We start from the raw sequence: 22500 nt of genomic DNA on the forward strand, positions 1-22500 counted from the left end.
GAGCGCCGTGCTCAGCAAAGACACTGTCGTCTCTACTTGTGTGTGTGTGTGTGTGTGTTTGGCGGTTCACAACACGCCTGTCTGTCTGTGTGCCTGTGACGACGTTGATGATCTCTTCAGGTGCCGCGCGCGCACCATTATGTCAGCGTTGTCTTCCTGCAAACAGTGACGTTTTGTCATCTCTCTCTCTCTCTCTCTCTCTCAGGGGAAAGAGGGCTGGGGGACAGAGGGGGATGGGGGGACCTCAATTTTCCCGGGGCGTTGTGAATGCGACCGGGATGAATTTGGGTGATGTTGACCGTTGATACACCTCAACAGGATGTGGCACGTGATTTGCCCGGGGCAGAGTGAACCAATGTCTGAGCGCTAAGAAGTGTGTGTATGTGTGTGTGTGTGTGTGTGACACCATAAAAGTCATCTGTCACTAGATTGTGTATTCTAGAGGGGTGGAGGGGGAGCTGTTAATGGTCTTTAGCTGAGTGAGCTGTAAGCCATAAAATCAGGGGGGAATCACAATATCTAGTGTATACATGTTGCATCACGAAAGTAAATAAGTGATATATCATTGCTTTTAAAGCTGAAAAGACAATGGTAAAGAAGTGGGGGTTGGGGGTGGGGGACTATTGTGACGTAACACTGCTTTTAAAGCTGAAAAGACAGTGGTAAAGAAGGGGGGAGGGGAAACTATTGTGAACTAACATTGCTTATAAAACTGAAAAGACAATGGCAAAGAAGGAAGACAAAGACGTACATAAAATGACAATGATGCCTGTGGGGGTGCGTCTTCACATCACGTTGCTGGATGAAGGAATGACGTTCTGTGACCTACATTGTAGATTTTTGTCAACTGAAGCCGAGAAAGGTGTGGTGGCACCATTATCAAAAATCGTTGTTATACTCAAACTACCACCACCATCATCCATATCCCATAATCATCTCCATCTTGATCATCACTATCATTGCCAGCAACATTGCCATCATCATCATTACTGTCATTTTTGACTCACTTGTGTAAACAAAGTGAGTCTATGTTTTAACCCGGTGTTCGGTTGTCTGTGTGTGTGTGTCTGTGTCTGTGTGTCTGTGTGTCTGCGTGTCCGTGGTAAACTTTAACATTGACATTTTCTCTGCAAATACTTTGTCAGTTGACACCAAATTAGGCATAAAAATAGGAAAAATTCAGTTCTTTCCATTCATCTTGTTTAAAACAATATTGCACCTCTGGGATGGGCACAAAAAAATAAAAAATGAAGCCTAATTATATGCAAACTGCATTTACTGTTATATTTATATTTTTTGTATTCTCTAAACTTGGCACGTTGATCTGATATTCTGACCCAACAACAAGAGCAGTCATTATTATCATTTTCTGTTCAAACAGGAACTTCTTTTGCTAAGCATGGAAGTTTTATTTATTTTGCAAACGTTTTGGTGCAGATAGTAAAAAAGGGAAATTACTCTGTAATTAAAGCTAGGGGAGTTAATTTGCTTTAAAATGATCTTCTCATCTTAAACATTACATTTTGAAATTATACTCAATACATAAACAACTTGGATTTTTTTTTTTTTTTTTTAAAGTGTATCACAAGTGAGTCTTGAAGGCCTTGCCTCTCTTGTCATTATTATCATTCAAAGGATGCATGTGTGTTGGGAGTGGGTCCAGACGCGGCAACTTCTTTCTCCCTGCTATTTTGACACCAGCAATGTTGGAGGTGGGGGAAGGGTTGTAATATTCTACAAACAAACCCAAACCTTTCTTTTCTTCTCCATTTTTTTTTCTCCCAACACTCCTACACAGGCATGTCCACGTGTTCTGACAGACGTCCTTCTGTCTGACAAGTTCCAACCACAGTTCTCTTCATGGACAACACATCACGTCACGTCACAGACAGCACAGCACAGCACGTCACGTTATGTTATGACAGCACAGCACGTCACGTTATGGACAGCACAGCACAGCACGTTATGGACAGCACGTCACGTTATGTTATGATAGCACAGCATGTCACGTTATGAACAGCACGTCACGTTATGGACAGCACAGCACAGCACGTCACGTTATGGACAGCACAGCACAGCACGTCACGTTATGGACAGCACGTCATGTTATGGACAGCACAGCACGTCACTTTATGGACAACACAGCACAGCACGTCATGTTACTGACAGCACAGTACGTCATGTCATGGACAAACAAAAGCACGTCACGTTATGGACAGCACAGCACGTCACTTTATGGACAACACAGCACAGCACGTCACGTAATGGACAACACGTCACGTTATGGACAGCACACCACGTCACATAATGGACAACACGGCACAGCACGTCATGGACAGCACAGCACGTCACGTTGTGGACAGCACAGCACGTCACGTTATGGACAGCACAGCACGTCACGTTATAGACAGCACAGCACGTCAAGTTATAGACAGCACAGCACGTCACGTTGTGGACAAGACAGCTACACGTCTCACACACCATGTCACGTCATGGACAACACAGCTACACGTCTGACTCAGTGCGTCACGTCAACAACAACACAGCTACACGTCTGACACAGCACATCACATCATGCACAACACAGCACGTTACTTCATGGACAACACAGCTGTCACGTCATGGACAACACAGCACGTCACATCATTGACAACACAGCTACATGTCTGACACAGTGTGTCACGTCAACAACAACACAGCTACACGTCTGACACAGCACGTCACGCCATGGACAAAACAGGACGTCACGTCATGCACAACACAGCTACACGTCTGACACATCACATCACGTCATGGACAACACAGCACGTCACGTCACGTCATGGACAGCACAGCTACACGTCTGACACATCACGTCATGGACAATACAGCACGTCACGTCATGGACAACACAGCACATCACGTGAAAGACAACACAGCACGTCATATCATGGACCGCACAGCAACTCACGTCATGGACAACACAGCACGTCACGTCATGGACAACAAAGCACGTCACGTCATGGACAACACAGCACGTCACATCATGGACCGCACAGCAACTCACGTCATGGACAACACAGCACGTCACGTCATGGACAACACGTCACGTCATGGACAACACAGCTGTCACATCATGGACAGCAGGACGTCTAACTGACGTCCATAGCTCACCATACAGTGTTTAATACTGGTCTTTCATAACTTGATGTCAGTTATTCAGGTATACCTCTCCAGAAAGAAAATGACATCCATTATCTAAAGTCTGGTTGTCATAGATCTGTGTGCGCGCGCGCGCGCACACACACACACACACACACACACACACACACACACACACACACACACACACACACAGACACACACACACACACACACACACACACACACACACACACACACACACACACACACACACACACACACGGATCAATGAGAAAAGTAACAGACAGACACAGCAGCTGCTGCTTTGTGGCCCAAAAATCGAAGAGGATTTCAAGGCAGCGACAACATCCTTTGTTGGGGCACGTGCATTGCTGTTGATCGTGTGGGGTGGGGGGTCTGGAGCGCATGTGCACCCGTGTGTGGACTGGTTCACCATGTGAGGTCCATTTTCTTTAAGGTTTTTATTTCAGTCTTTTGCCTCCAATGCATCTTTCCCGCCACTATATCGTATTTTGATTTTACTTTATTATACTTCGTTGTTGTCGTTTGTTGTTGTTTTTTCTCTTTGTGTGTGTGTGTTGGGGGGGGGAGTGGGGGGGGGGGGGGGGGGGGGGGGGGGTGATCTTCTTTTTTGAATCTTATGTAGTTATGTATTTATTCATTTGTCTATCATGTAATATTAATGTTCTTGTTTTATTTTCATTTTCTTTTGGGCTTTCAAGACCTCATCAGCGAAGGTAAGCAATCATTTCCTTTTTTTTCAACAGATGTGGTGCAGCGAATGTGGATCTGTCCGCACGCTCTGTCCGTCTTTCTCTGTGTCATACATTGTGTAGTGGCTGTCCCTCCTTTCTCTCTCTCTGTCACACGTTGTGTAGTGGCTGTCCCTCCTTTCTCTCTCTCTGTCACACGTTGTGTAGTGGCTGTCCCTCCTTTCTCTCTCTCTGTCACACGTTGTGTAGTGGCTGTCCCTCCTTTCTCTCTCTCTGTCACACGTTGTGTAGTGGCTGTTCCTCCTTTCTCTCTGTCACACGTTGTGTAGTGGCTGTCCCTCCTTTCTCTCTCTCTGTCACACGTTGTGTAGTGGCTGTCCCTCCTTTCTCTCTGTCACACGTTGTGTAGTGGCTGTCCCTTCTTTCTCTCTCTCTGTCACACGTTGTGTAGTGGCTGTCCCTCCTTTCTCTCTGTCACACGTTGTGTAGTGGCTGTCCCTCCTTTCTCTCTGTCACACGTTGTGTAGTGGCTGTCCCTTCTTTCTCTCTGTCACACGTTGTGCAGTGGCTGTCTGCAGGTGAGGTTGTCTATCAATCACATTGTCATCACACCACTGCAGATTACGAAGGGTTAACTGTCAGTGCCACAGTGTAGACACTGAAGTGTTAACCGTTAGCGTCACGCTGCAGACACTGCACAAACACACACACACACACACACAAACACATACACACACGCGCGCGCGCATGCGCGCTGAGAGACAGAGAGAAGGAGAGAGAGAGAAAAGCATGCAGCTGCACGGGCACGAAGTGGAAAATAAATGGGAAGCTTTGCACTTTTGTACACACAGAGTTTCCCCCTGTGACTGGTAAGTTGACAAGGAACGAACAATCCATGGAGTGCACTGGTAAGTTCACAAGGAACGAACAACCCATGGTGTGCACTGGTAAGTTAACAAGGAATGAACAATCCATGGAGTGCACTGGTAAGTTGACAAGGAACGAACAATCCATGGAGTGCACTGGTAAGTTGACAAGGAATGAACAATCCATGGAGTGCACTGGTAAGTTGACAAGGAACGAACAATCCATGGTGTGCATGGTAAGTTGACAAGGAACGAACAATCCATGGTGTGCACTGGTAAGTTCACTAGGAACGAACAACCCATGGTGTGCACTGGTGAGTTGACAAGGAACGAACAATCCATGGTGTGCACTGGTAAGTTGACAAGGAACGAACAATCCATGGTGTGCAAAGGTGAGTTGACAAGGAACGAACAATCCATGGTGTGCACTGGTGAGTTGACAAGGAACGAACAATCCATGGTGTTCATGGTAAGTTCACAAGGAACGAACAATCCATGGTGTGCACTGGTGAGTTGACAAGGAACGAACAATCCATGGTGTGCACTGGTAAGTTGACAAGGAACGAACAACCCATGGTGTGCACTGGTAAGTTCACAAGGAACGAACAACCCATGGTGTGCATGGTAAGTTCACAAGGAATGAACAATCCATGGTGTGCACTGGTAAGTTCACAAGGAATGAACAACCCATGGTGTGCACTGGTAAGTTGACAAGGAACGAACAACCCATGGCGTTCATGGTAAGTTCACAAGGAACGAACAACCCATGGTGTTCATGGTAAGTTCACAAGGAACGAACAACCCATGGTGTGCACTGGTAAGTTCACTAGGAATGAACAATCCATGGTGTGCATGGTAAGTTCACAAGGAACGAACAACCCATGGCGTGCACTGGTAAGTTCACTAGGAATGAACAATCCATGGAGTGAAATGGTAAGTTCACAAGGAACGAATAATCCATGGTGTTCATGGTAAGTTCACAAGGAACGAATAATCTATGGTGTTCATGGTAAGTTCACAAGGAACGAACAATCCATGGTGTGCATGGTAAGTTCACAAGGAACGAACAACCCATGGCGTGCACTGGTAAGTTCACTAGGAATGAACAATCCATGGAGTGAAATGGTAAGTTCACAAGGAACGAATAATCCATGGTGTTCATGGTAAGTTCACAAGGAACGAACAACCCATGGTGTGCATGGTAAGTTCACAAGGAACGAACAATCCATGGTGTGCATGGTAAGTTCACAAGGAACGAACAACCCATGGTGTTCATGGTAAGTTCACAAGGAACGAACAACCCATGGTGTGCACTGGTAAGTTCACTAGGAATGAACAATCCATGGTGTGCATGGTAAGTTCACAAGGAACGAACAACCCATGGCGTGCACTGGTAAGTTCACTAGGAATGAACAATCCATGGAGTGAAATGGTAAGTTCACAAGGAACGAATAATCCATGGTGTTCATGGTAAGTTCACAAGGAACGAACAATCCATGGTGTGCATGGTAAGTTCACAAGGAACGAACAATCCATGGTGTGCATGGTAAGTTCACAAGGAACGAACAACCCATGGCGTGCACTGGTAAGTTCACTAGGAATGAACAATCCATGGAGTGAAATGGTAAGTTCACAAGGAACGAATAATCCATGGTGTTCATGGTAAGTTCACAAGGAACGAACAATCCATGGTGTGCACTGGTAAGTTCACTAGGAACGAACAATCCATGGTGTGCACTGGTAAGTTCACAAGGAACGAACAATCCATGGTGTGCATGGTAAGTTCACAAGGAACGAACAATCCATGGTGTGCACTGGTAAGTTCACTAGGAACGAACAATCCATGGTGTGCACTGGTAAGTTGACAAGGAACGAACAATCCATGGTGTGCACTGGTAAGTTCACAAGGAACGAACAACCCATGGTGTGCACTGGTGAGTTCACAAGGAACGAACAATCCATGGTGTGCACTGTTAAGTTCACTAGGAACGAACAATCCATGGAGTGAAATGGTAAGTTCACAAGGAACGAACAATCCATGGTGTGCATGGTAAGTTCACAAGGAACGAACAATCCATGGTGTGCATGGTAAGTTCACAAGGAACGAACAATCCATGGTGTGCATGGTAAGTTCACAAGGAACGAACAATCCATGGTGTGCATGGTAAGTTCACAAGGAACGAACAATCCATGGTGTGCACACAAAAACAAAAAAGAGAGCGGAAAAGGATAACATGTGAAGTCCGCTTATGTCTTCAGGTTAACATTTGCTGTGTCTTGCTGAGTTTTGTGTATACGGAACTGTCGTAAATTGTACTTTGTGATATGAATTTTTTGTATGTCTATTTTTTTTATTTATCTATTTGTTTATCTTTGTTTCTTGTTACTTTTTCAGACTTAAACAGAAAGCATGTGATAATGTATTTCTTGACCTACTTGTGCAAACAAAGTGAGCCTATGTTTCAATCTGGTGTTCGGTTGTGTGTGTGTGTCTGTGTCTGTGTCTGTGTCTCTGTGTGTGTGTCTGTGTGACCGTGGTAAACTTTAAAATTACCAGTTTCTCTGGAAATACTTTGCCGATACAAAATTTGGCTTATGGTATGAAAAAAATCTTTACAGTTATACCAATAACATGTTGTAAGTCTCCCGAATTCAGCCGTTTTTCCGAATAATTAACGATTTCGTTGAGATTCGTTCCGAAATCCGAAAATTCTAAAATCCGCTTCCCACTGAGTCATGCCAACAAGAAAGTGGGTCGTGCTAGAAGACGACATGACCTCGGTCTTTGTGTTCACAATCAGAAGAAAAGAAATACAAATTCTGGACAGAAGGCATTCAGTGATACTAACTACATCATCAACGTGTTTACTGCATATAAATATTCTAAAGTGGACGCCGACTTAACTGGAATGAACATAAAAGAAAAATTGAATCGATCGTTTCTTTCAGCCCGTTGTAGACTGGTTTGTGAAGCACAAGCGAGTCTTGAAGGTTTTTGCCTCTTGTTGCTGATATTTTGAAATGCGGCTATGTTGATTACAGTATTGGAAAAATGTCACTGTCTGTGTCAACTTGTGCAATTTGCTTGCTCCATAATGAGGTGACGTACCAAACTGAGTGGAACAAGCCTTCAAATGAGTAGGGCATTCAAAGGAGATATTTTTTTAACTCTCTCCATACGAACGGCGAAAGAGACGACGTTAACAGCGTTTCACCCCAATTACCATCATCAAAATATTGCAAGCGGAAGGCTCTTATACTGAAGAGGTGAATGTTGACAAAGAATACCACAATTCTGACGACGGAAGCTAAAGGTTGGGTCATTCAGACACCCACTGGACATCCGAGGGGTCTGTGTAGAGGAGAAGAGAGGACTGGCCGTACTGAGTGAGTTAAAAACCAAATCTTAATTACTGGCGCTGTTTTATCATCGTCAGATGCCCCCTGCCCTTCCTATTGATGGTTTGGATTATGAAGCGGGTGAAAAAAAATTAGGCATTTACACTTACACACACGCGCGCGCACAAACAGACACAGACACAGACAGAGAGAGAGGGGAGAGGAGAAGAGAGACCAAAAAAAAAAAAAAACAACAACAAACAAAAAACAAACAAGAAAAAACAGCGACAGAGCGAATATACACAAGTCGCCACTTGAATCAACCACACCTTTCCTATATTAAACCTTGGTTGCTGTGTTGTTCCTACATTAAACCTTGGTTGCTGTGTTGTTCCTACCTTAAACCTTGGTTGCTGTGTTGTTGGGTTGCTGTGTTGTTCCTACATTAAACCTTGGTTGTTTGCTGTGTTGTTCCTACATTAAACCTTGGTTGCTGTGTTGTTTGGTTGCTGTGTTGTTCCTACATTAAACCTTGGTTCCTGTGTTGTTTGGTTGCTGTGTTGTTCCTACATTAAACCTTGGTTCCTGTGTTGTTCCTACATTAAACCTTGGTTCCTGTGTTGTTCCTACATTAAACCTTAGTTGCTGTGTTGTTTGGTTGCTGTGTTGTTCCTACCTTAAACCTTGGTTGCTGTGTTGTTTGGTTGCTGTGTTGTTCCTACATTAAACCTTGGTTGCTGTGTTGTTCCTACATTAAACCTTAGTTGCTGTGTTGTTTGGTTGCTGTGTTGTTCCTACATTAAACCTTGGTTGCTGTGTTGTTCCTACATTAAACCTTGGTTGCTGTGTTGTTTCTACATTAAACCTTGGTTGCTGTGTTGTTTGGTTGCTGTGTTGTTCCTACATTAAACCTTGGTTGCTGTGTTGTTCCTACATTAAGCCTTGGTTGCTGTGTTGTTTGGTTGCTGTGTTGTTCCTACATTAAACCTTGGTTGCTAAATTGTTTTGACACGTGTATGCCGGTTGTTGTTTTTTTGTTTTTTGTTGTTTTTGTTGTTGTTTTTTGTTTTGTTGTTGTTTTTTGTTTTGTTTTTTTTTTGTTTTGTTTTTGTTTTCTGTTCTTCGTTGTGTGTGTGTGTGTGTGTGTGTGTGTGTGTGTGTGTGTGTGTGTGTGTGTGATATAGATCCAGAATTGTTTTTTATGCTCGATGGCGAAAAAAATGACGGAAAAAAGCTGTCTTAAGTTTTGGCACAGGAATATGACTGTACCAGTAAACTATTCCTTTTGTACTTTTCCTTTCGAATTCTACGGAATCAAAATCAATGTCGCTCTCAGCCCTAGTGTGGCTCTCTGCGAGCTAGGCTGTGGACGACAGTGACAGTGTTGAAATGTTGATGTTGTGCTCCTTTGTACTACTCTATTATATATTGACTTTTTTGCGCCCATCGCTCGCTTGTGCTAGTCAAGCAAATTGATACCTTGTTTGACACTTGTGTATTATAATGTCAATTTCGTTTTTACATAATCTTTACCTGTCTGTGTGTGGTTAGTATTCATTTTTCTATCTCGGTCTCCCAAATGGATGAATGTTTTTTGTTTCCTTTTGCTCAGCTGATTGATAGTAGTATACACATTATTCACACAACGCTGTTAATGGAGGTTTGGGTATTCCAAACATACAAAAGTACACAGAGGCTCTAAAAAAAAAACATGGCTTGGGAAATTAAAGACAGGAACAGCAAACTGGGAAAAAAACACTCTTAGTCAAATCCCCAGAAGTCAATCTCTGGATCTGTGTGGACCAAGAAAATCTGTGTACGCTGAATATAATACATTCTAGAAAGCTGTAGGCCTATATTGGGCATACGTGAATCTTACAAAACACGGAAGGTTAAAAGAAGCACAAGGGGTACTCGCAGAACCACTATTTCCCAACGACAAATTTGAAGTTGGTAATAAGACAGTTTATTTTAAATAAACCGGATAAATACAGGTATTTTTCTGGTTAGAGATATTGTGGATGAAAATGGGCGCTTCCTTTTTGTCATAAAGATTTCACAGAAAATCATTATATTAATCAATTAGTGTACATGGGATTTGAACGTTCCATTAAGAGTTACTTAAGCACAAACAATATTACTATTACAGAAAAAAAAACCTGTAATGAAAAACCAAAAGCACTGCAGATAACAGCTAATGTTAAGGAAGAATCTTTTTTTTATAATTAATATAAATTCTTTTATTAAGTGAGAGGAAAAACTAGATATTACAATAAATTGGGATACCACTATGAAACAAGTGAAAAACGTAAAGGAAGTAAGACTGAAATGGTTCCAGATTAGAATATATCATGGTATACTGGTCACAAATAAAATCATCAAAAATGGGTATAACAAATTGTGACATGTGCAATTTCTGTAAAAATGAAAAAGACACAATTCAACACTGCTTATGGCACTGTACGTTTTCTCAGCTCTTTTCGTCTTGAATGTCTTGAAGGAAAAGTGTGAAAATTGTGCAAATGTAAAGTTGAATATTGAAATTAGTATTATCTGGAAACGATGATAAATCACAAAAACTGATGAAATATTTGACTATATCATTCTATTGGCGAAACATTTTTTTTCAAAAATGCAGAATAAATAAAAATCAAACCATGTATAAAGCACTTCCTAACAAATCTAAGAAACAAGTCGAAAAATATGTACACTCGATGGAAATGACGTCCATAGCATTTTCTAGAAAATGGTACCCATACATAAAAATGGTGGAAGGCAAAGTTGCATGAAATGCCCCGCTGTTTTGTAACAATCCCAGAGTCCACGACAGTTGTGTTGTATGTTGGATCAGTGTGCTGTGCTCTTTAGTATGTGTCACCTTAAGTCGTTGATGCAAAACACCTACCATGCGTGCGATTTTGATGACGCTCATTGAGATACTTGTACAAACTGGCTGAGGCTTGTGTCACAGGACACTGGAGTTGACTCTGCACTCGATTCATTTGCTCATATGTATTGATGGATGTATTTCTCACATGTGCTCACAAAACTGGGTAAAATGAGATGGAAAAAGGGGCGTGGGGGGAAGGGGGGGAGAGGAGAGACAATCACGAATGTAACAGATGATTTCTTTTGTTGTTGTTTTTTTTATAATGCATATGTCTTTCTTTTTTTCTTTTTTTTTCTCTGTAGAAAACAATGTTGCATTGATTTTATTATTTGTAGTTTAAATCATAACAGTATAATCATTGTATGTCTGCATGGCTAGAATAATGTTAAACTTCAATATAACTGTCAGTGCCAAAGTGCAAACAGTGCAGGGTTAACTGACAGTGTCACAGTGCAGACAGTGCAGGGTTAATTGACAGTGTCACAGTGCAGACAGTGCAGGGTTAACTGACTGTGTCACAGTCCAGACAGTGAAGGGTTAACTGACAGTGTCACAGTGCAGATAGTTCAGGGTTAACTGACAGTGTCAAAGTGCAGACAGTGAAGGGTTAACTGACAGTGTCACAGTGCAGACAGTGAAGGGTTAACTGACAGTGTCACAGTGCAGATAGTTCAGGGTCACCAGGTCAGAAGTCACAGTGCAGGGTCACCAGGTCAGAAGTCACAGTGCGGACAGTGAAGGGTCACCAGGTCAGAAGTCACAGTGCAGACAGTGCAGGGTCACCAGGTCAGAGGTCACGGTGCAGGGTCACCAAGTCAGTGTCACAGTGCAGAGAAGTCACAGTGCAGGGTCACCAGGTCAGTGTCACAGTGCAGAGAAGTCACAGTGCAGGGTCACCAGGTCAGAAGTCACAGCGCAGGGTCACCAGGTCAGAAGTCACAGCGCAGGGTCACCAGGTCAGAAGCCCACGGCCAAACCATCCGCCCTGGGGTCAGATCCGGCCCAGTACACCCTGCCCCCTCCCTCCCCACGCCCCGCCCTGTCCCACCAGGCACCGCGCGTGATCACCTGACCCACCCCGAATTTGGCACGTTCAACACCGGAAACCACCTCCGTCACCTCGTGACCCAGCTGGCGCAGTTCCTGCGTCACTTCCGCTGCGATGCCTTCCTCCACCGCCACGGAGCTGGTGCCCGTGCCGAAGCTGTTCACAGTGAAAAGATAGACAGAGAGAGAGAGAGAGAGAGAGAGAGAGAGAATTATATATAGAGAGAGACAGGTGGATGGATGGATAGACAGACTGATATAGACAGATGTGTGTGTGTGTGTGTGTGTGTGTGTGTGTGTGTGTGTGCGTCTCTCTCTCTCTCTCTCTCTCTCTCTCTCTCTCTCTCTCTCTCTCTGATACACACACTCATTCAAGCGCGACACCGCACACACACACACACACACACACACACACTAACACACACACACACACACACACACACACACACACACACACACAGCACACTGATGGTCACACACACACACACACACTCACACACACACACACACACACACACACACACACACACACACAAACACACGTACACTGCATCACCGACACGGACTCTGGGCTGGTCCAGGGCTCGCTGTGGATCCATGCCGAACTCCACCTGGTTCAGCAACACCTGGTGACACAGCACTGATGGTCACACCGACAGAGTACTGATGGTCACACCTGGCCACACAGCACTGATGGTCACACCTGGTCACACAGCACTGATGGTCACACCTGGTGACACAGCACTGATGGTCACACCCACACAGCACTGATGGTCACACCCACACAGCACTGATGGTCACACCTGGCCACACAGCACTGATGGTCACACCTGGCCACACAGGCACTGATGGTCACACCTGGTGACACAGCACTGATGGTCACACCTGGTGACACAGTACTGATGGTCACACCTGGTGACACAGCACTGATGGTCACACCTGGCCACACAGCACTGATGGTCATACCTGGTGACACAGCACTGATGGTCACAGCTGGTGACACAGCACTGATGGTCACACCTGGCCACACAGCACTGATGGTCATACCTGGTGACACAGCACTGATGGTCACAGCTGGTGACACAGCACTGATGGTCATACCTGGTGACACAGCACTGATGGTCACACCCACACAGCACTGATGGTCATACCTGGTGACACAGCACTGATGGTCACACCCACACAGCACTGATGGTCATACCTGGTGACACAGCACTGATGGTCACACCTGGCCACACAGCACTGATGGTCACACCTGGTGACACAGTATTGATGGTCATACCTGGTGACACAGTACTGATGGTCATACCTGGTGACACAGCACTGATGGTCACACCTGGTGACACAGCACTGATGGTCACACCCACACAGCACTGATGGTCACACCTAGCCAAAAAGAACTGATGGTCACACCTGGTGACACAGCACTGATGGTCACACAGCACTGATGGTCACACCTGGTGACACAGCACTGATGGTTACACAGCACTGATGGTCACACAGCACTGATGGTCACACCTGGCCACACACTGATGGTCACACAGCACGCTGGTGACTCCACACCCCACACCACCCACTCCACACCCCACACCACACCCCACTCCACACCACCCACTCCACACCCCACACCACTCCCCACCCCACACCACCCACTCCACACCCCACACCACTCCCCACCCCACACCACCCACTCCACACCACACCACACCACACCCCACTCCACACCACCCACACCACACCCCACTCCACACCACACCTCACTCCACACCACACCCCACACCACACCACACCCCACTCCACACCACCCACACCACACCGCACTCCACACCTCACACCACACCACACCGCACTCCACACCACCCACACCACACCGCACTCCACACCTCACACCACACCACACCTCACACCACACCCCACTCCACACCACTCCACACCACAAACACCACCCACTCCACACTCCAAACCACAATCCACACCACCCACTCCACACGCTACACCACACCACCCACACCAAAACCCACCCCACAACACACACTCCACACCCCACACCACACCACCCACACCACACGCCACACCACACCACCCACACCAAACCCCACCCACACCACATCAGCCACTCCATACCACACCCCACACCACCCACCACCCACTCCACACGCCACATCGCTCACTTCACATTCCACACCACCCACTCCACACCACACGCCACACCCCACACTATATCCCACACCACCCACTCCACACCACACGCCACACCATAACCCACACCACCCACTCCACACCACACGCCACACCCCACACTATAACCCACACCACCCACTCCACACCACACGCCACACCCCACACCATAACCCACACCACCCACTCCATACGACACATCCACTCCACACCACACACCACCCACTCCACACCACACACCACCCACTCCATACGACACATCCACTCCACACCACACACCACCCACTCCACACCATACACCACCCACTGCACATCACACCACACCCCACTCCACACCACACACTCCATTCCACACACCACACCACACCACACACAACACCGCACACCACCCACTCCACAGCCCACACGCTGGAGATACTCTGACATATCTTTACAATTTGTGTATCGATAAAAAATGTTTTCTTTCTAAATTCAAGCAGGCCAGAGTCATTCCACTGTACAAATCAGGTGATTCTTCTGATCCATCTAACTATAGGCCAATTTCTGTCTTGTCTGCTCTGTCTAAACCCATTGAAAAACATTTGCAAAAATGTTTATATTCTTATCTCTTTGACAACGACCTAATCCATGAAGACCAGTCTGGTTTCCGTAAAAATCATTCTTGTCATACAGCCCTCATACAACTCACTGACAGTCTTCTACATAACATAAATGAAAATAAATTCACAGGTCTCCTTTTCATAGATTTTGAAAAAGCTTTTGATGTAATCAATCACTCCTTGTTTCTACGTAAATTAGAAGCTTATAAATTACCACCAGAGTATATTCACCTTATACAATCTTTTCTTTCTGATAGGAAGCAGTTAATAACAATAAATAATCAAACCTCAAGTTTAACATCTATTAAACATGGAGTACCACAGGGATCCAATTTAGGGCCAATTTTATTCTCCACTTATGTTAATGACTTACCTTGTTATATGAAATGCAAATGTGAAATGTTTGCAGATGACACATCCTTACATTCAAGCAATTCAGACGCCAGTAAACTAACTAATGAACTCCAAGATGATATTCTGAAACTTAATGACTGGACACACTTGAATCACATGTCCTTGAATGCTCAGAAAACGAAGTGCATGTATGTATGTGCATGACAAAAAAGACAAAAAAATGAAACATAACTTCAAACCACTATTCCTAGGCGTCAATAAAATTGAAGAGGTAGATTCACATAAAATTCTGGGCGTCCTTATTGATAAAGATCTACCTTGGACTGATCATTCGAAGTACTTTAGTAAACGTCTCTCAAATAGAATACTTCAACTAGCAAAAATCAAAAAGATCCTTAATCTCTATTCACGAAAGTTCGTCTTCTGTGCACATATTCTGCCAGTAATCGATTATGCGTCAACTTTATGGGACAGCTGTAGCCTCTCAAACTTGAAGTTTATTCACCGTATGTATAAAAGAGCACTGAAAATAGTGTTGTTAAAACCGAACTCCCTGACTCCAATGGACTGTATACAACTTAATATATTATCTTTTCACAACAGGCTGTACGTCAACAAAGCTGTTTGCATACTTAATGTTATGTATGGAAATGCTCGAAAAAAAGATTGCAGACACTTTTAAAAGTAATGAACACAGACAAACCACATGCTCTGCATACCCAGACCAAGAAACAACCTTAACAAATCCAGCTTTCTGTATTCTGGTGGAAATTTATGGAATAATCTCCCACTCACTCTGAAAAGTATCGTAAATAAAAACGTGTTTAAGAAAAATCTATCACCTCATTGAAAATAATTAACAGTAATACAAATTTTGATCTGTTAGTCGAATATTCCTAATATCAATTGTGAAATGTTTTGTATATGCTTGTGTTGGCAAGGATTTTGCACTATATGAGGGAACATGTGCATGTGGGTGGGATGGGCATGGTGTAATTGTGTCCGAGAATTTGTGTTCAGTGGTGTGTGTGTGTGTGTGTGTGTGTGTGTGTGTGTGTGTGTGTGTGTGTGTGTGAAATGGAAATGCAATAGTGTATTTCTTTATCACAATATTCTTTATATATATATATATATATATATATATATATATATATATATATATATATATATATACACACACATTTTGTTGTTATTGTTGCTCTTTACCCGTCTCTCTCTCTCTCTCTCCCTCCCTCCCTCCCTCCTATATTCCTTTTTTTCCGTTTTTTATTTATTTTTAGTTGATTTTTTGTTTGTTTGGTTTTTGTTTGTTTTTTTGTTTGTATTTTCAGTGATGGCTTGATGTAAAAAATAAAAAAAATCAATTGTTGCTTATTAAATTTACTATCATGAAATAAAATCTTGACTTGACACCCCACACCACCCACTCTACACCACACCACCCACTCCACACCACACCCCACACCACCCAATCCACACACCACACCACCAACCCACCCTCCCAGCAGTGACAGAGTGCTGCCCACTGACCTGCAGCTGTCCCTGTGGCTGCATGAAGCCTCCCATCACTCCGAACACACTCAGCAAGTCACCTGCACACACCCGTCTAAAAACACTTATAGTGAATAGACGTTAAACTGAAGATAAAACCTGCACACACACACACACACACACACACACACACACACACACACACACACACACACACACTGCCGAAAAGTTAGCATCAGCACTAAAGACTTTGTCAGTTTCGAATAAGATAATCTCTATTAATGAAGGACTTGAAAAAGTTAACTTACAAAAATCCTTTTTGACAGAAACATTCAGAATAAACACTTTTCTTGCCTGAAAACATACAAGAAGACCATAAAGAAAACAATAAAGACGTACAGAAATGAACTTGTGAGAAGTTTAAACACAGCAATGGAACAAGACCCCCAAAAAGTTTTGAAAATACTATCTGAACAAGAAAATGCAGATAGTTCTACTCAACCGCATAGACACACATTATCTGCAGGTAAATGGTTTAATCATTTAGAAAACTTGATAAGTAGTGAAGTATCCGTTGGTAAAGGCAGGAAAGAACAAGTACAAAAAGAACTTAGTAGAATAAAACAGACTATGCCCGTGTTTGTCCTGGGCAATCCTTTTACGATGACTGAAATACTGCGAGCCGTAAAGAGTCTCAAGACCAATAAAGCCCCCGGCAAAGACGGAATAACAAGCGAAATGCTCAAAGCAAGCATGTCCAGCACTGTATGCAAGTTATTCAATGACATATTTCAGACTGGTATTTATCCCAGTCAGTGGAAAGATGGAATAAATGTTCACATCTTTAAAAGTGGCGACCCAACCAATCCTAACAATTATCGGGGTATAACACTCAACAGCACCTTTGGATAACCGTTTTGTCAAGTTATCAACAGAAGAATTGAAACATTCCTAGAACAAAATGAGTTACTAATAAAAGAGCAGGCTGGTTTCAGAAGGCATTCTAGAACCACTGATCGCATATTCATCCTGAAAAAGATAATTGACTACACCATAAGTAAACGGAATGGGCGTCTCTACAGCTGTTTTGTTGATTTTGATAAGGCATTTGACAATATCTGGCATGATGCACTTCTTTTGAAACTGAACAAAATTGGGATAAATGGAAAATGTTTCCACATTAGACCAGCTACATGAATACTGTCTGCAATGGGGGCTTAAAATCAACAGGGACAAAACAAAAATCGCAATTTTCACAAAAAAACGACCCCAAAATACCAGTGCTCTTTTCATGTAGTGATGACTGCATCGAAGCGGCGGATAGATACAAATATTTGGCAGTTATTTTTCACAAGAGTGGAAATCTTCACCTTGCTGAAGACCACTTAGCCAAACAAGGAAACAAAGTAGTGCATGCTCTGAAACGCAGTGTGCGAGGGAAAGACGTAAAGATGGATGTAATGACGCAACTGTTTGACACTTTATATTTAGTCACCCCGATTCTCAGTTACGGCGCTGAGGTGTGGTTTCCATTCAATCAAACTGCGACAAACTCATCCATGCCCTCAATGCTGTTTAACCAAGTTAATGCCTTTCTCTCTGCAAAATGCCCATCAGAAAATGTACATGTCAACTTCTGTAGGAGCTTAATGGGCGTACATACATGATCAATTAAGTTACCAGTCCTGGCAGAGTCAGGCAGATACCACATTTCTCTGACCGCAGTGTGTCAGGTGATATCATTCTGGGTGCACATCATAGAATCAAAAGAAGATAGCTATTTAAGGAAAGCATATGATGACATGTTATCGATGAATTCATTGGAAAAAGTTCCTATGCTTAACTGTATCAAAAATATACTGGTTTCAATTGGATTCTCCCACGTGTGGGAGAACCGAAATACACTCAGCATTAAGCGACTAAAATATTCTGCCATGAATAAACTACAGGATAAGTATGTTCAATTTTGGAACAGCAAAAAGAACGGGACCATTTCAAGGCTCTCCTTTTATTGCAGAATTGCAAACACTTATACATTACAACCTTACCTGATCAGCTGCAAAAATACTAAACATAGAGGAGCATCATGTCGACTGCAAATAAGTGCACATGAACTTGAAATTGAATGAGGACGTCACTACAACTTACCAGGAAAGACCGGCTATGTAAAGCATGTGGAGTAAAAGAGGATGAACTGCATTTTCTGGACAAGTGTATGCGTACTCTGACTTGAGATCTCGCCTACCTGTGACAGTTAATTCCTAGTCTGCCAGATAGCACTGGCAACACAATAAACCAAAGGCCGAGTTCTCTGTTGCCATTACGTTATTTCTAACCAGAACTGGCAATATATATAAATATATATATATATATATATATATATATATATATATATATATATATATATATATATATTATGAATGCTTTTAAGTTCGCAATCCATAACAATGTCTTGTGGAATATCCTGCATGTGCTCACAACTTATTGCTTTTATTTTTTGTTTGCTTGATGTGTTTAGTTTATAGTGTCCATAATTTCTATGTTGGGTTTTACGACAATTAAATGAGTTCTGAGTTCACACACACACACACACACACACACACACACACACACACACACACACACACACACACACACAAATGATGATGAAGGTGGTGGTGATGATGGTGCTGATGCCGCTGCTGCTGATGGTGATGATGATGACGGTGATGGTGATAATGATGACGACGATGGTGATGGTGATGATGATGATGATGTTGATTATGCTAGTGATGATGATGGTGATGGTGATAATGATGATGATGGTGATGGTGCTGATGATGATGGTGATGGTCATGGTGATGATGATGACGATGACGGTGATGGCGATGACGGCGATGATGATGCAGATGATGACGGTGACGGTGTAATGATGATGATGGTGATGGTGCTGATGATGATGGTGATGGTGATGATGATATGACGGTGACAATGATGGCGATGACGGTGATGATGATGCAGATGATGACGGTGATGGTGTAATGATGATGACGTACCTGTCTGGGCCGAGGTGACGAGAGAAGGGATGATGGTGGTGAAGGGACGTTTCCCCCCCTCCATCACGTTGGGGTGGCTGGGCTCCAGCGAGAAATGACAGCCACGGTTCTGTCACACACACACACACACACACACACACACACACACACACACACACACACACACACACACACACACACACATCATTATATCATCATCATCACCACCAACGTCAATATTTCTTTTTCTTTCTTTCTACAATTACTGTTGTCCTGATTCTAATCGTCAGGTATAACAATTACCAGAGAGCACAGTGAAGCCACAGACCTATAGACCTACCTGTAGAGTGAAACCACAGACCTACAGACCTACCTGTAGACTGAAGCCACAGACCTACCTGTAGAGTGAAGCCACAGGGTGAAGCCACAGACCTACAGACCTACCTGTAGAGTGAAACCACAGACCTACAGACCTACCTGTAGAGTGAAGCCACAGACCTACAGACCTACCTGTAGGGTGAAGCCACAGACCTACAGACCTACCTGTAGAGTGAAGCCACAGACCTACAGACCTACCTGTAGAGTGAAACCACAGACCTACAGACCTACCTGTAGGGTGAAGCCACAGACCAACAGACCTATCTGTGGAGTGAAGCCACAGACCTACAGACCTACCTGTAGGGTGAAGCCACAGACCTACAGACCTACCTGTAGAGTGAAGCCACAGACCTACAGACCTACCTGTAGAGTGAAGCCACAGACCTACAGACCTATCTGTAGGGTGAAGCCACAGACCTACAGACCTATCTGTACAGTGAAGCCACAGACCTACAGACCTACCTGTAGAGTGAAGCCACAGACCTACAGACCTACCTGTAGACTGAAGCCACAGACCTACCTGTAGAGTGAAACCACAGACCTACAGACCTACCTGTAGGGTGAAGCCACAGACCTACAGACCTACCTGTAGGGTGAAGCCACAGACCTACAGACCTACCTGTAGGGTGAAGCCACAGACCTACAGACCTACCTGTAGGGTGAAGCCACAGACCTACAGACCTATCTGTAGGGTGAAGCCACAGACCTACAGACCTATCTGTACAGTGAAGCCACAGACCTACAGACCTACCTGTAGGGTGAAGCCACAGACCTACAGACCTACCTGTAGACTGAAGCCACAGACCTACCTGTAGAGTGAAGCCACAGACCTACAGACCTACCTGTAGGGTGAAGCCACAGACCTACAGACCTACCTGTAGAGTGAAGCCACGGACCTACAGACCTACCTGTAGAGTGAAACCACGGACCTACAGACCTACCTGTAGAGTGAAACCACGGACCTACAGACCTACCTGTAGAGTGAAACCACAGACCTATAGAACTACCTGTAGAGTGAAACCACATACCTACAGACCTACCTGTAGACTGAAGCCACAGACCTACAGACCTACCTGTAGAGTGAAACCACAGACCTACAGACCTACCTGTAGAGTGAAGCCACAGACCTACAGACCTACCTGTAGAGTGAAGCCACAGACCTACAGACCTATCTGTAGGGTGAAGCCACAGACCTACAGACCTACCTGTAGTCTGAAGCCACAGACCTACCTGTAGAGTGAAACCACAGACCTACAGACCTACCTGTAGAGTGAAGCCACAGACCTACAGACCTACCTGTAGGGTGAAGCCACAGACCTACAGACCTACCTGTAGGGTGAAGCCACAGACCTACAGACCTACCTGTAGGGTGAAGCCACAGCCCTTGGGGACGATGCCAGATCCAAAGTCCATGAAGAGACTGTTGATGAAGGAACACGCATTGCCTTCCTGATCCGTCACACAGAAATACACCGTGTCACTGCCCGTCAGTGGTTCTCCCTTGTCCACTGTGGTCATGGCTCTGTCGTCACCATCACCATCACCATCATCATCATCGTCACCATCATCATCATCATCGTCATCGTCCCCATCATAACCATCACCATCATCATCGTCACCATCATCATCATCATCGTCATCGTCCCCATCATAACCATCACCATCATCATCGTCACCATCATAACCATCATCATCATATGATATGATATATGATATGATATTATATGATATGACATGGAAATATATAGCGCCAGTCCTCGGTCGGACACCAAGCTCTAAGCGCTTTACAAACACGGGGTCATTTGCACAACAGGCTCCCTTCCTGGGTAGAGCCAAGTGACGGCTGCCATTGAGCGCTTATCATTCGTTTGCTGTGTCATTCAGTCACACACACAAAATTCACAGACATGTAAGATTTTACGTGTATGTTTACCCCATGTTGGTATCCACACTCTCTTTTCGGGGATGTGCATACTGGGTATGTTCTTGTTTCCATAACCCACCGAACGCTGACATAGATTACAGGATTTTTAACGTGCGTGTTTGATCTTCTGCGTGCATATACACGAAGGGTTCAGGCACTAGCAGGTCTGCACATGTGTTGACCTGGAAAAATGTCCACCCTTTACCCACCAGGCGCCGTTACCGAGATTCGAACCCAGGACCCTCAGATTGAAAGCCAACGCTTTCACCACTCCACTATTACACCTGCCATTACTACCATCACCATTACTGCCGTCATCATCACCACTATCATCATCATGAACATCATCACCATCATCATCATCATCACTATAACCATCATCATCAACATCAACATAACCACCATCAACACACAGTGGAGTGTTGGTCTGGAGGTAACGCGTCCGTCTAGGAAGCGAGAGAATCTGAGCGCACATGGTCTGGATGCTAGTCATTCGGATGAGACAATAAACCGAGGTCCCGTGTGCAGCATGCATTTAGCGCACGTTAAAGAACCCACGGCAA

The 22500-nt window shown here is 44.3% G+C and overlaps 1 protein-coding gene across 7 annotated transcripts in view; it reads right to left on the reverse strand.

The window, feature by feature from the left end:
• Positions 1 to 11657: 11657 nt before the first annotated feature.
• Positions 11658 to 22500, reverse strand: part of LOC143289794 (glutathione hydrolase-like YwrD proenzyme) — a 36510-nt gene continuing 25667 nt past the window's right edge. For all 7 annotated transcript variants that reach the window (XM_076598984.1, XM_076598959.1, XM_076598976.1 and 4 more), the window contains 5 exons: positions 21376 to 21535; positions 19657 to 19765; positions 16661 to 16722; positions 12546 to 12625; positions 11658 to 12156 (listed from right to left, as the gene is read on the reverse strand). In XM_076598984.1, the coding sequence (XP_076455099.1) occupies positions 11910 to 12156; positions 12546 to 12625; positions 16661 to 16722; positions 19657 to 19765; positions 21376 to 21535 (658 nt within the window). In that variant the 3' untranslated portion in view covers positions 11658 to 11909. The remainder of the gene's footprint in view (positions 12157 to 12545; positions 12626 to 16660; positions 16723 to 19656; positions 19766 to 21375; positions 21536 to 22500) is intronic.

Source organism: Babylonia areolata, chromosome 1, assembly GCF_041734735.1.
Source record: "Babylonia areolata isolate BAREFJ2019XMU chromosome 1, ASM4173473v1, whole genome shotgun sequence".
Lineage (NCBI taxonomy): Eukaryota > Metazoa > Mollusca > Gastropoda > Neogastropoda > Buccinidae > Babylonia > Babylonia areolata.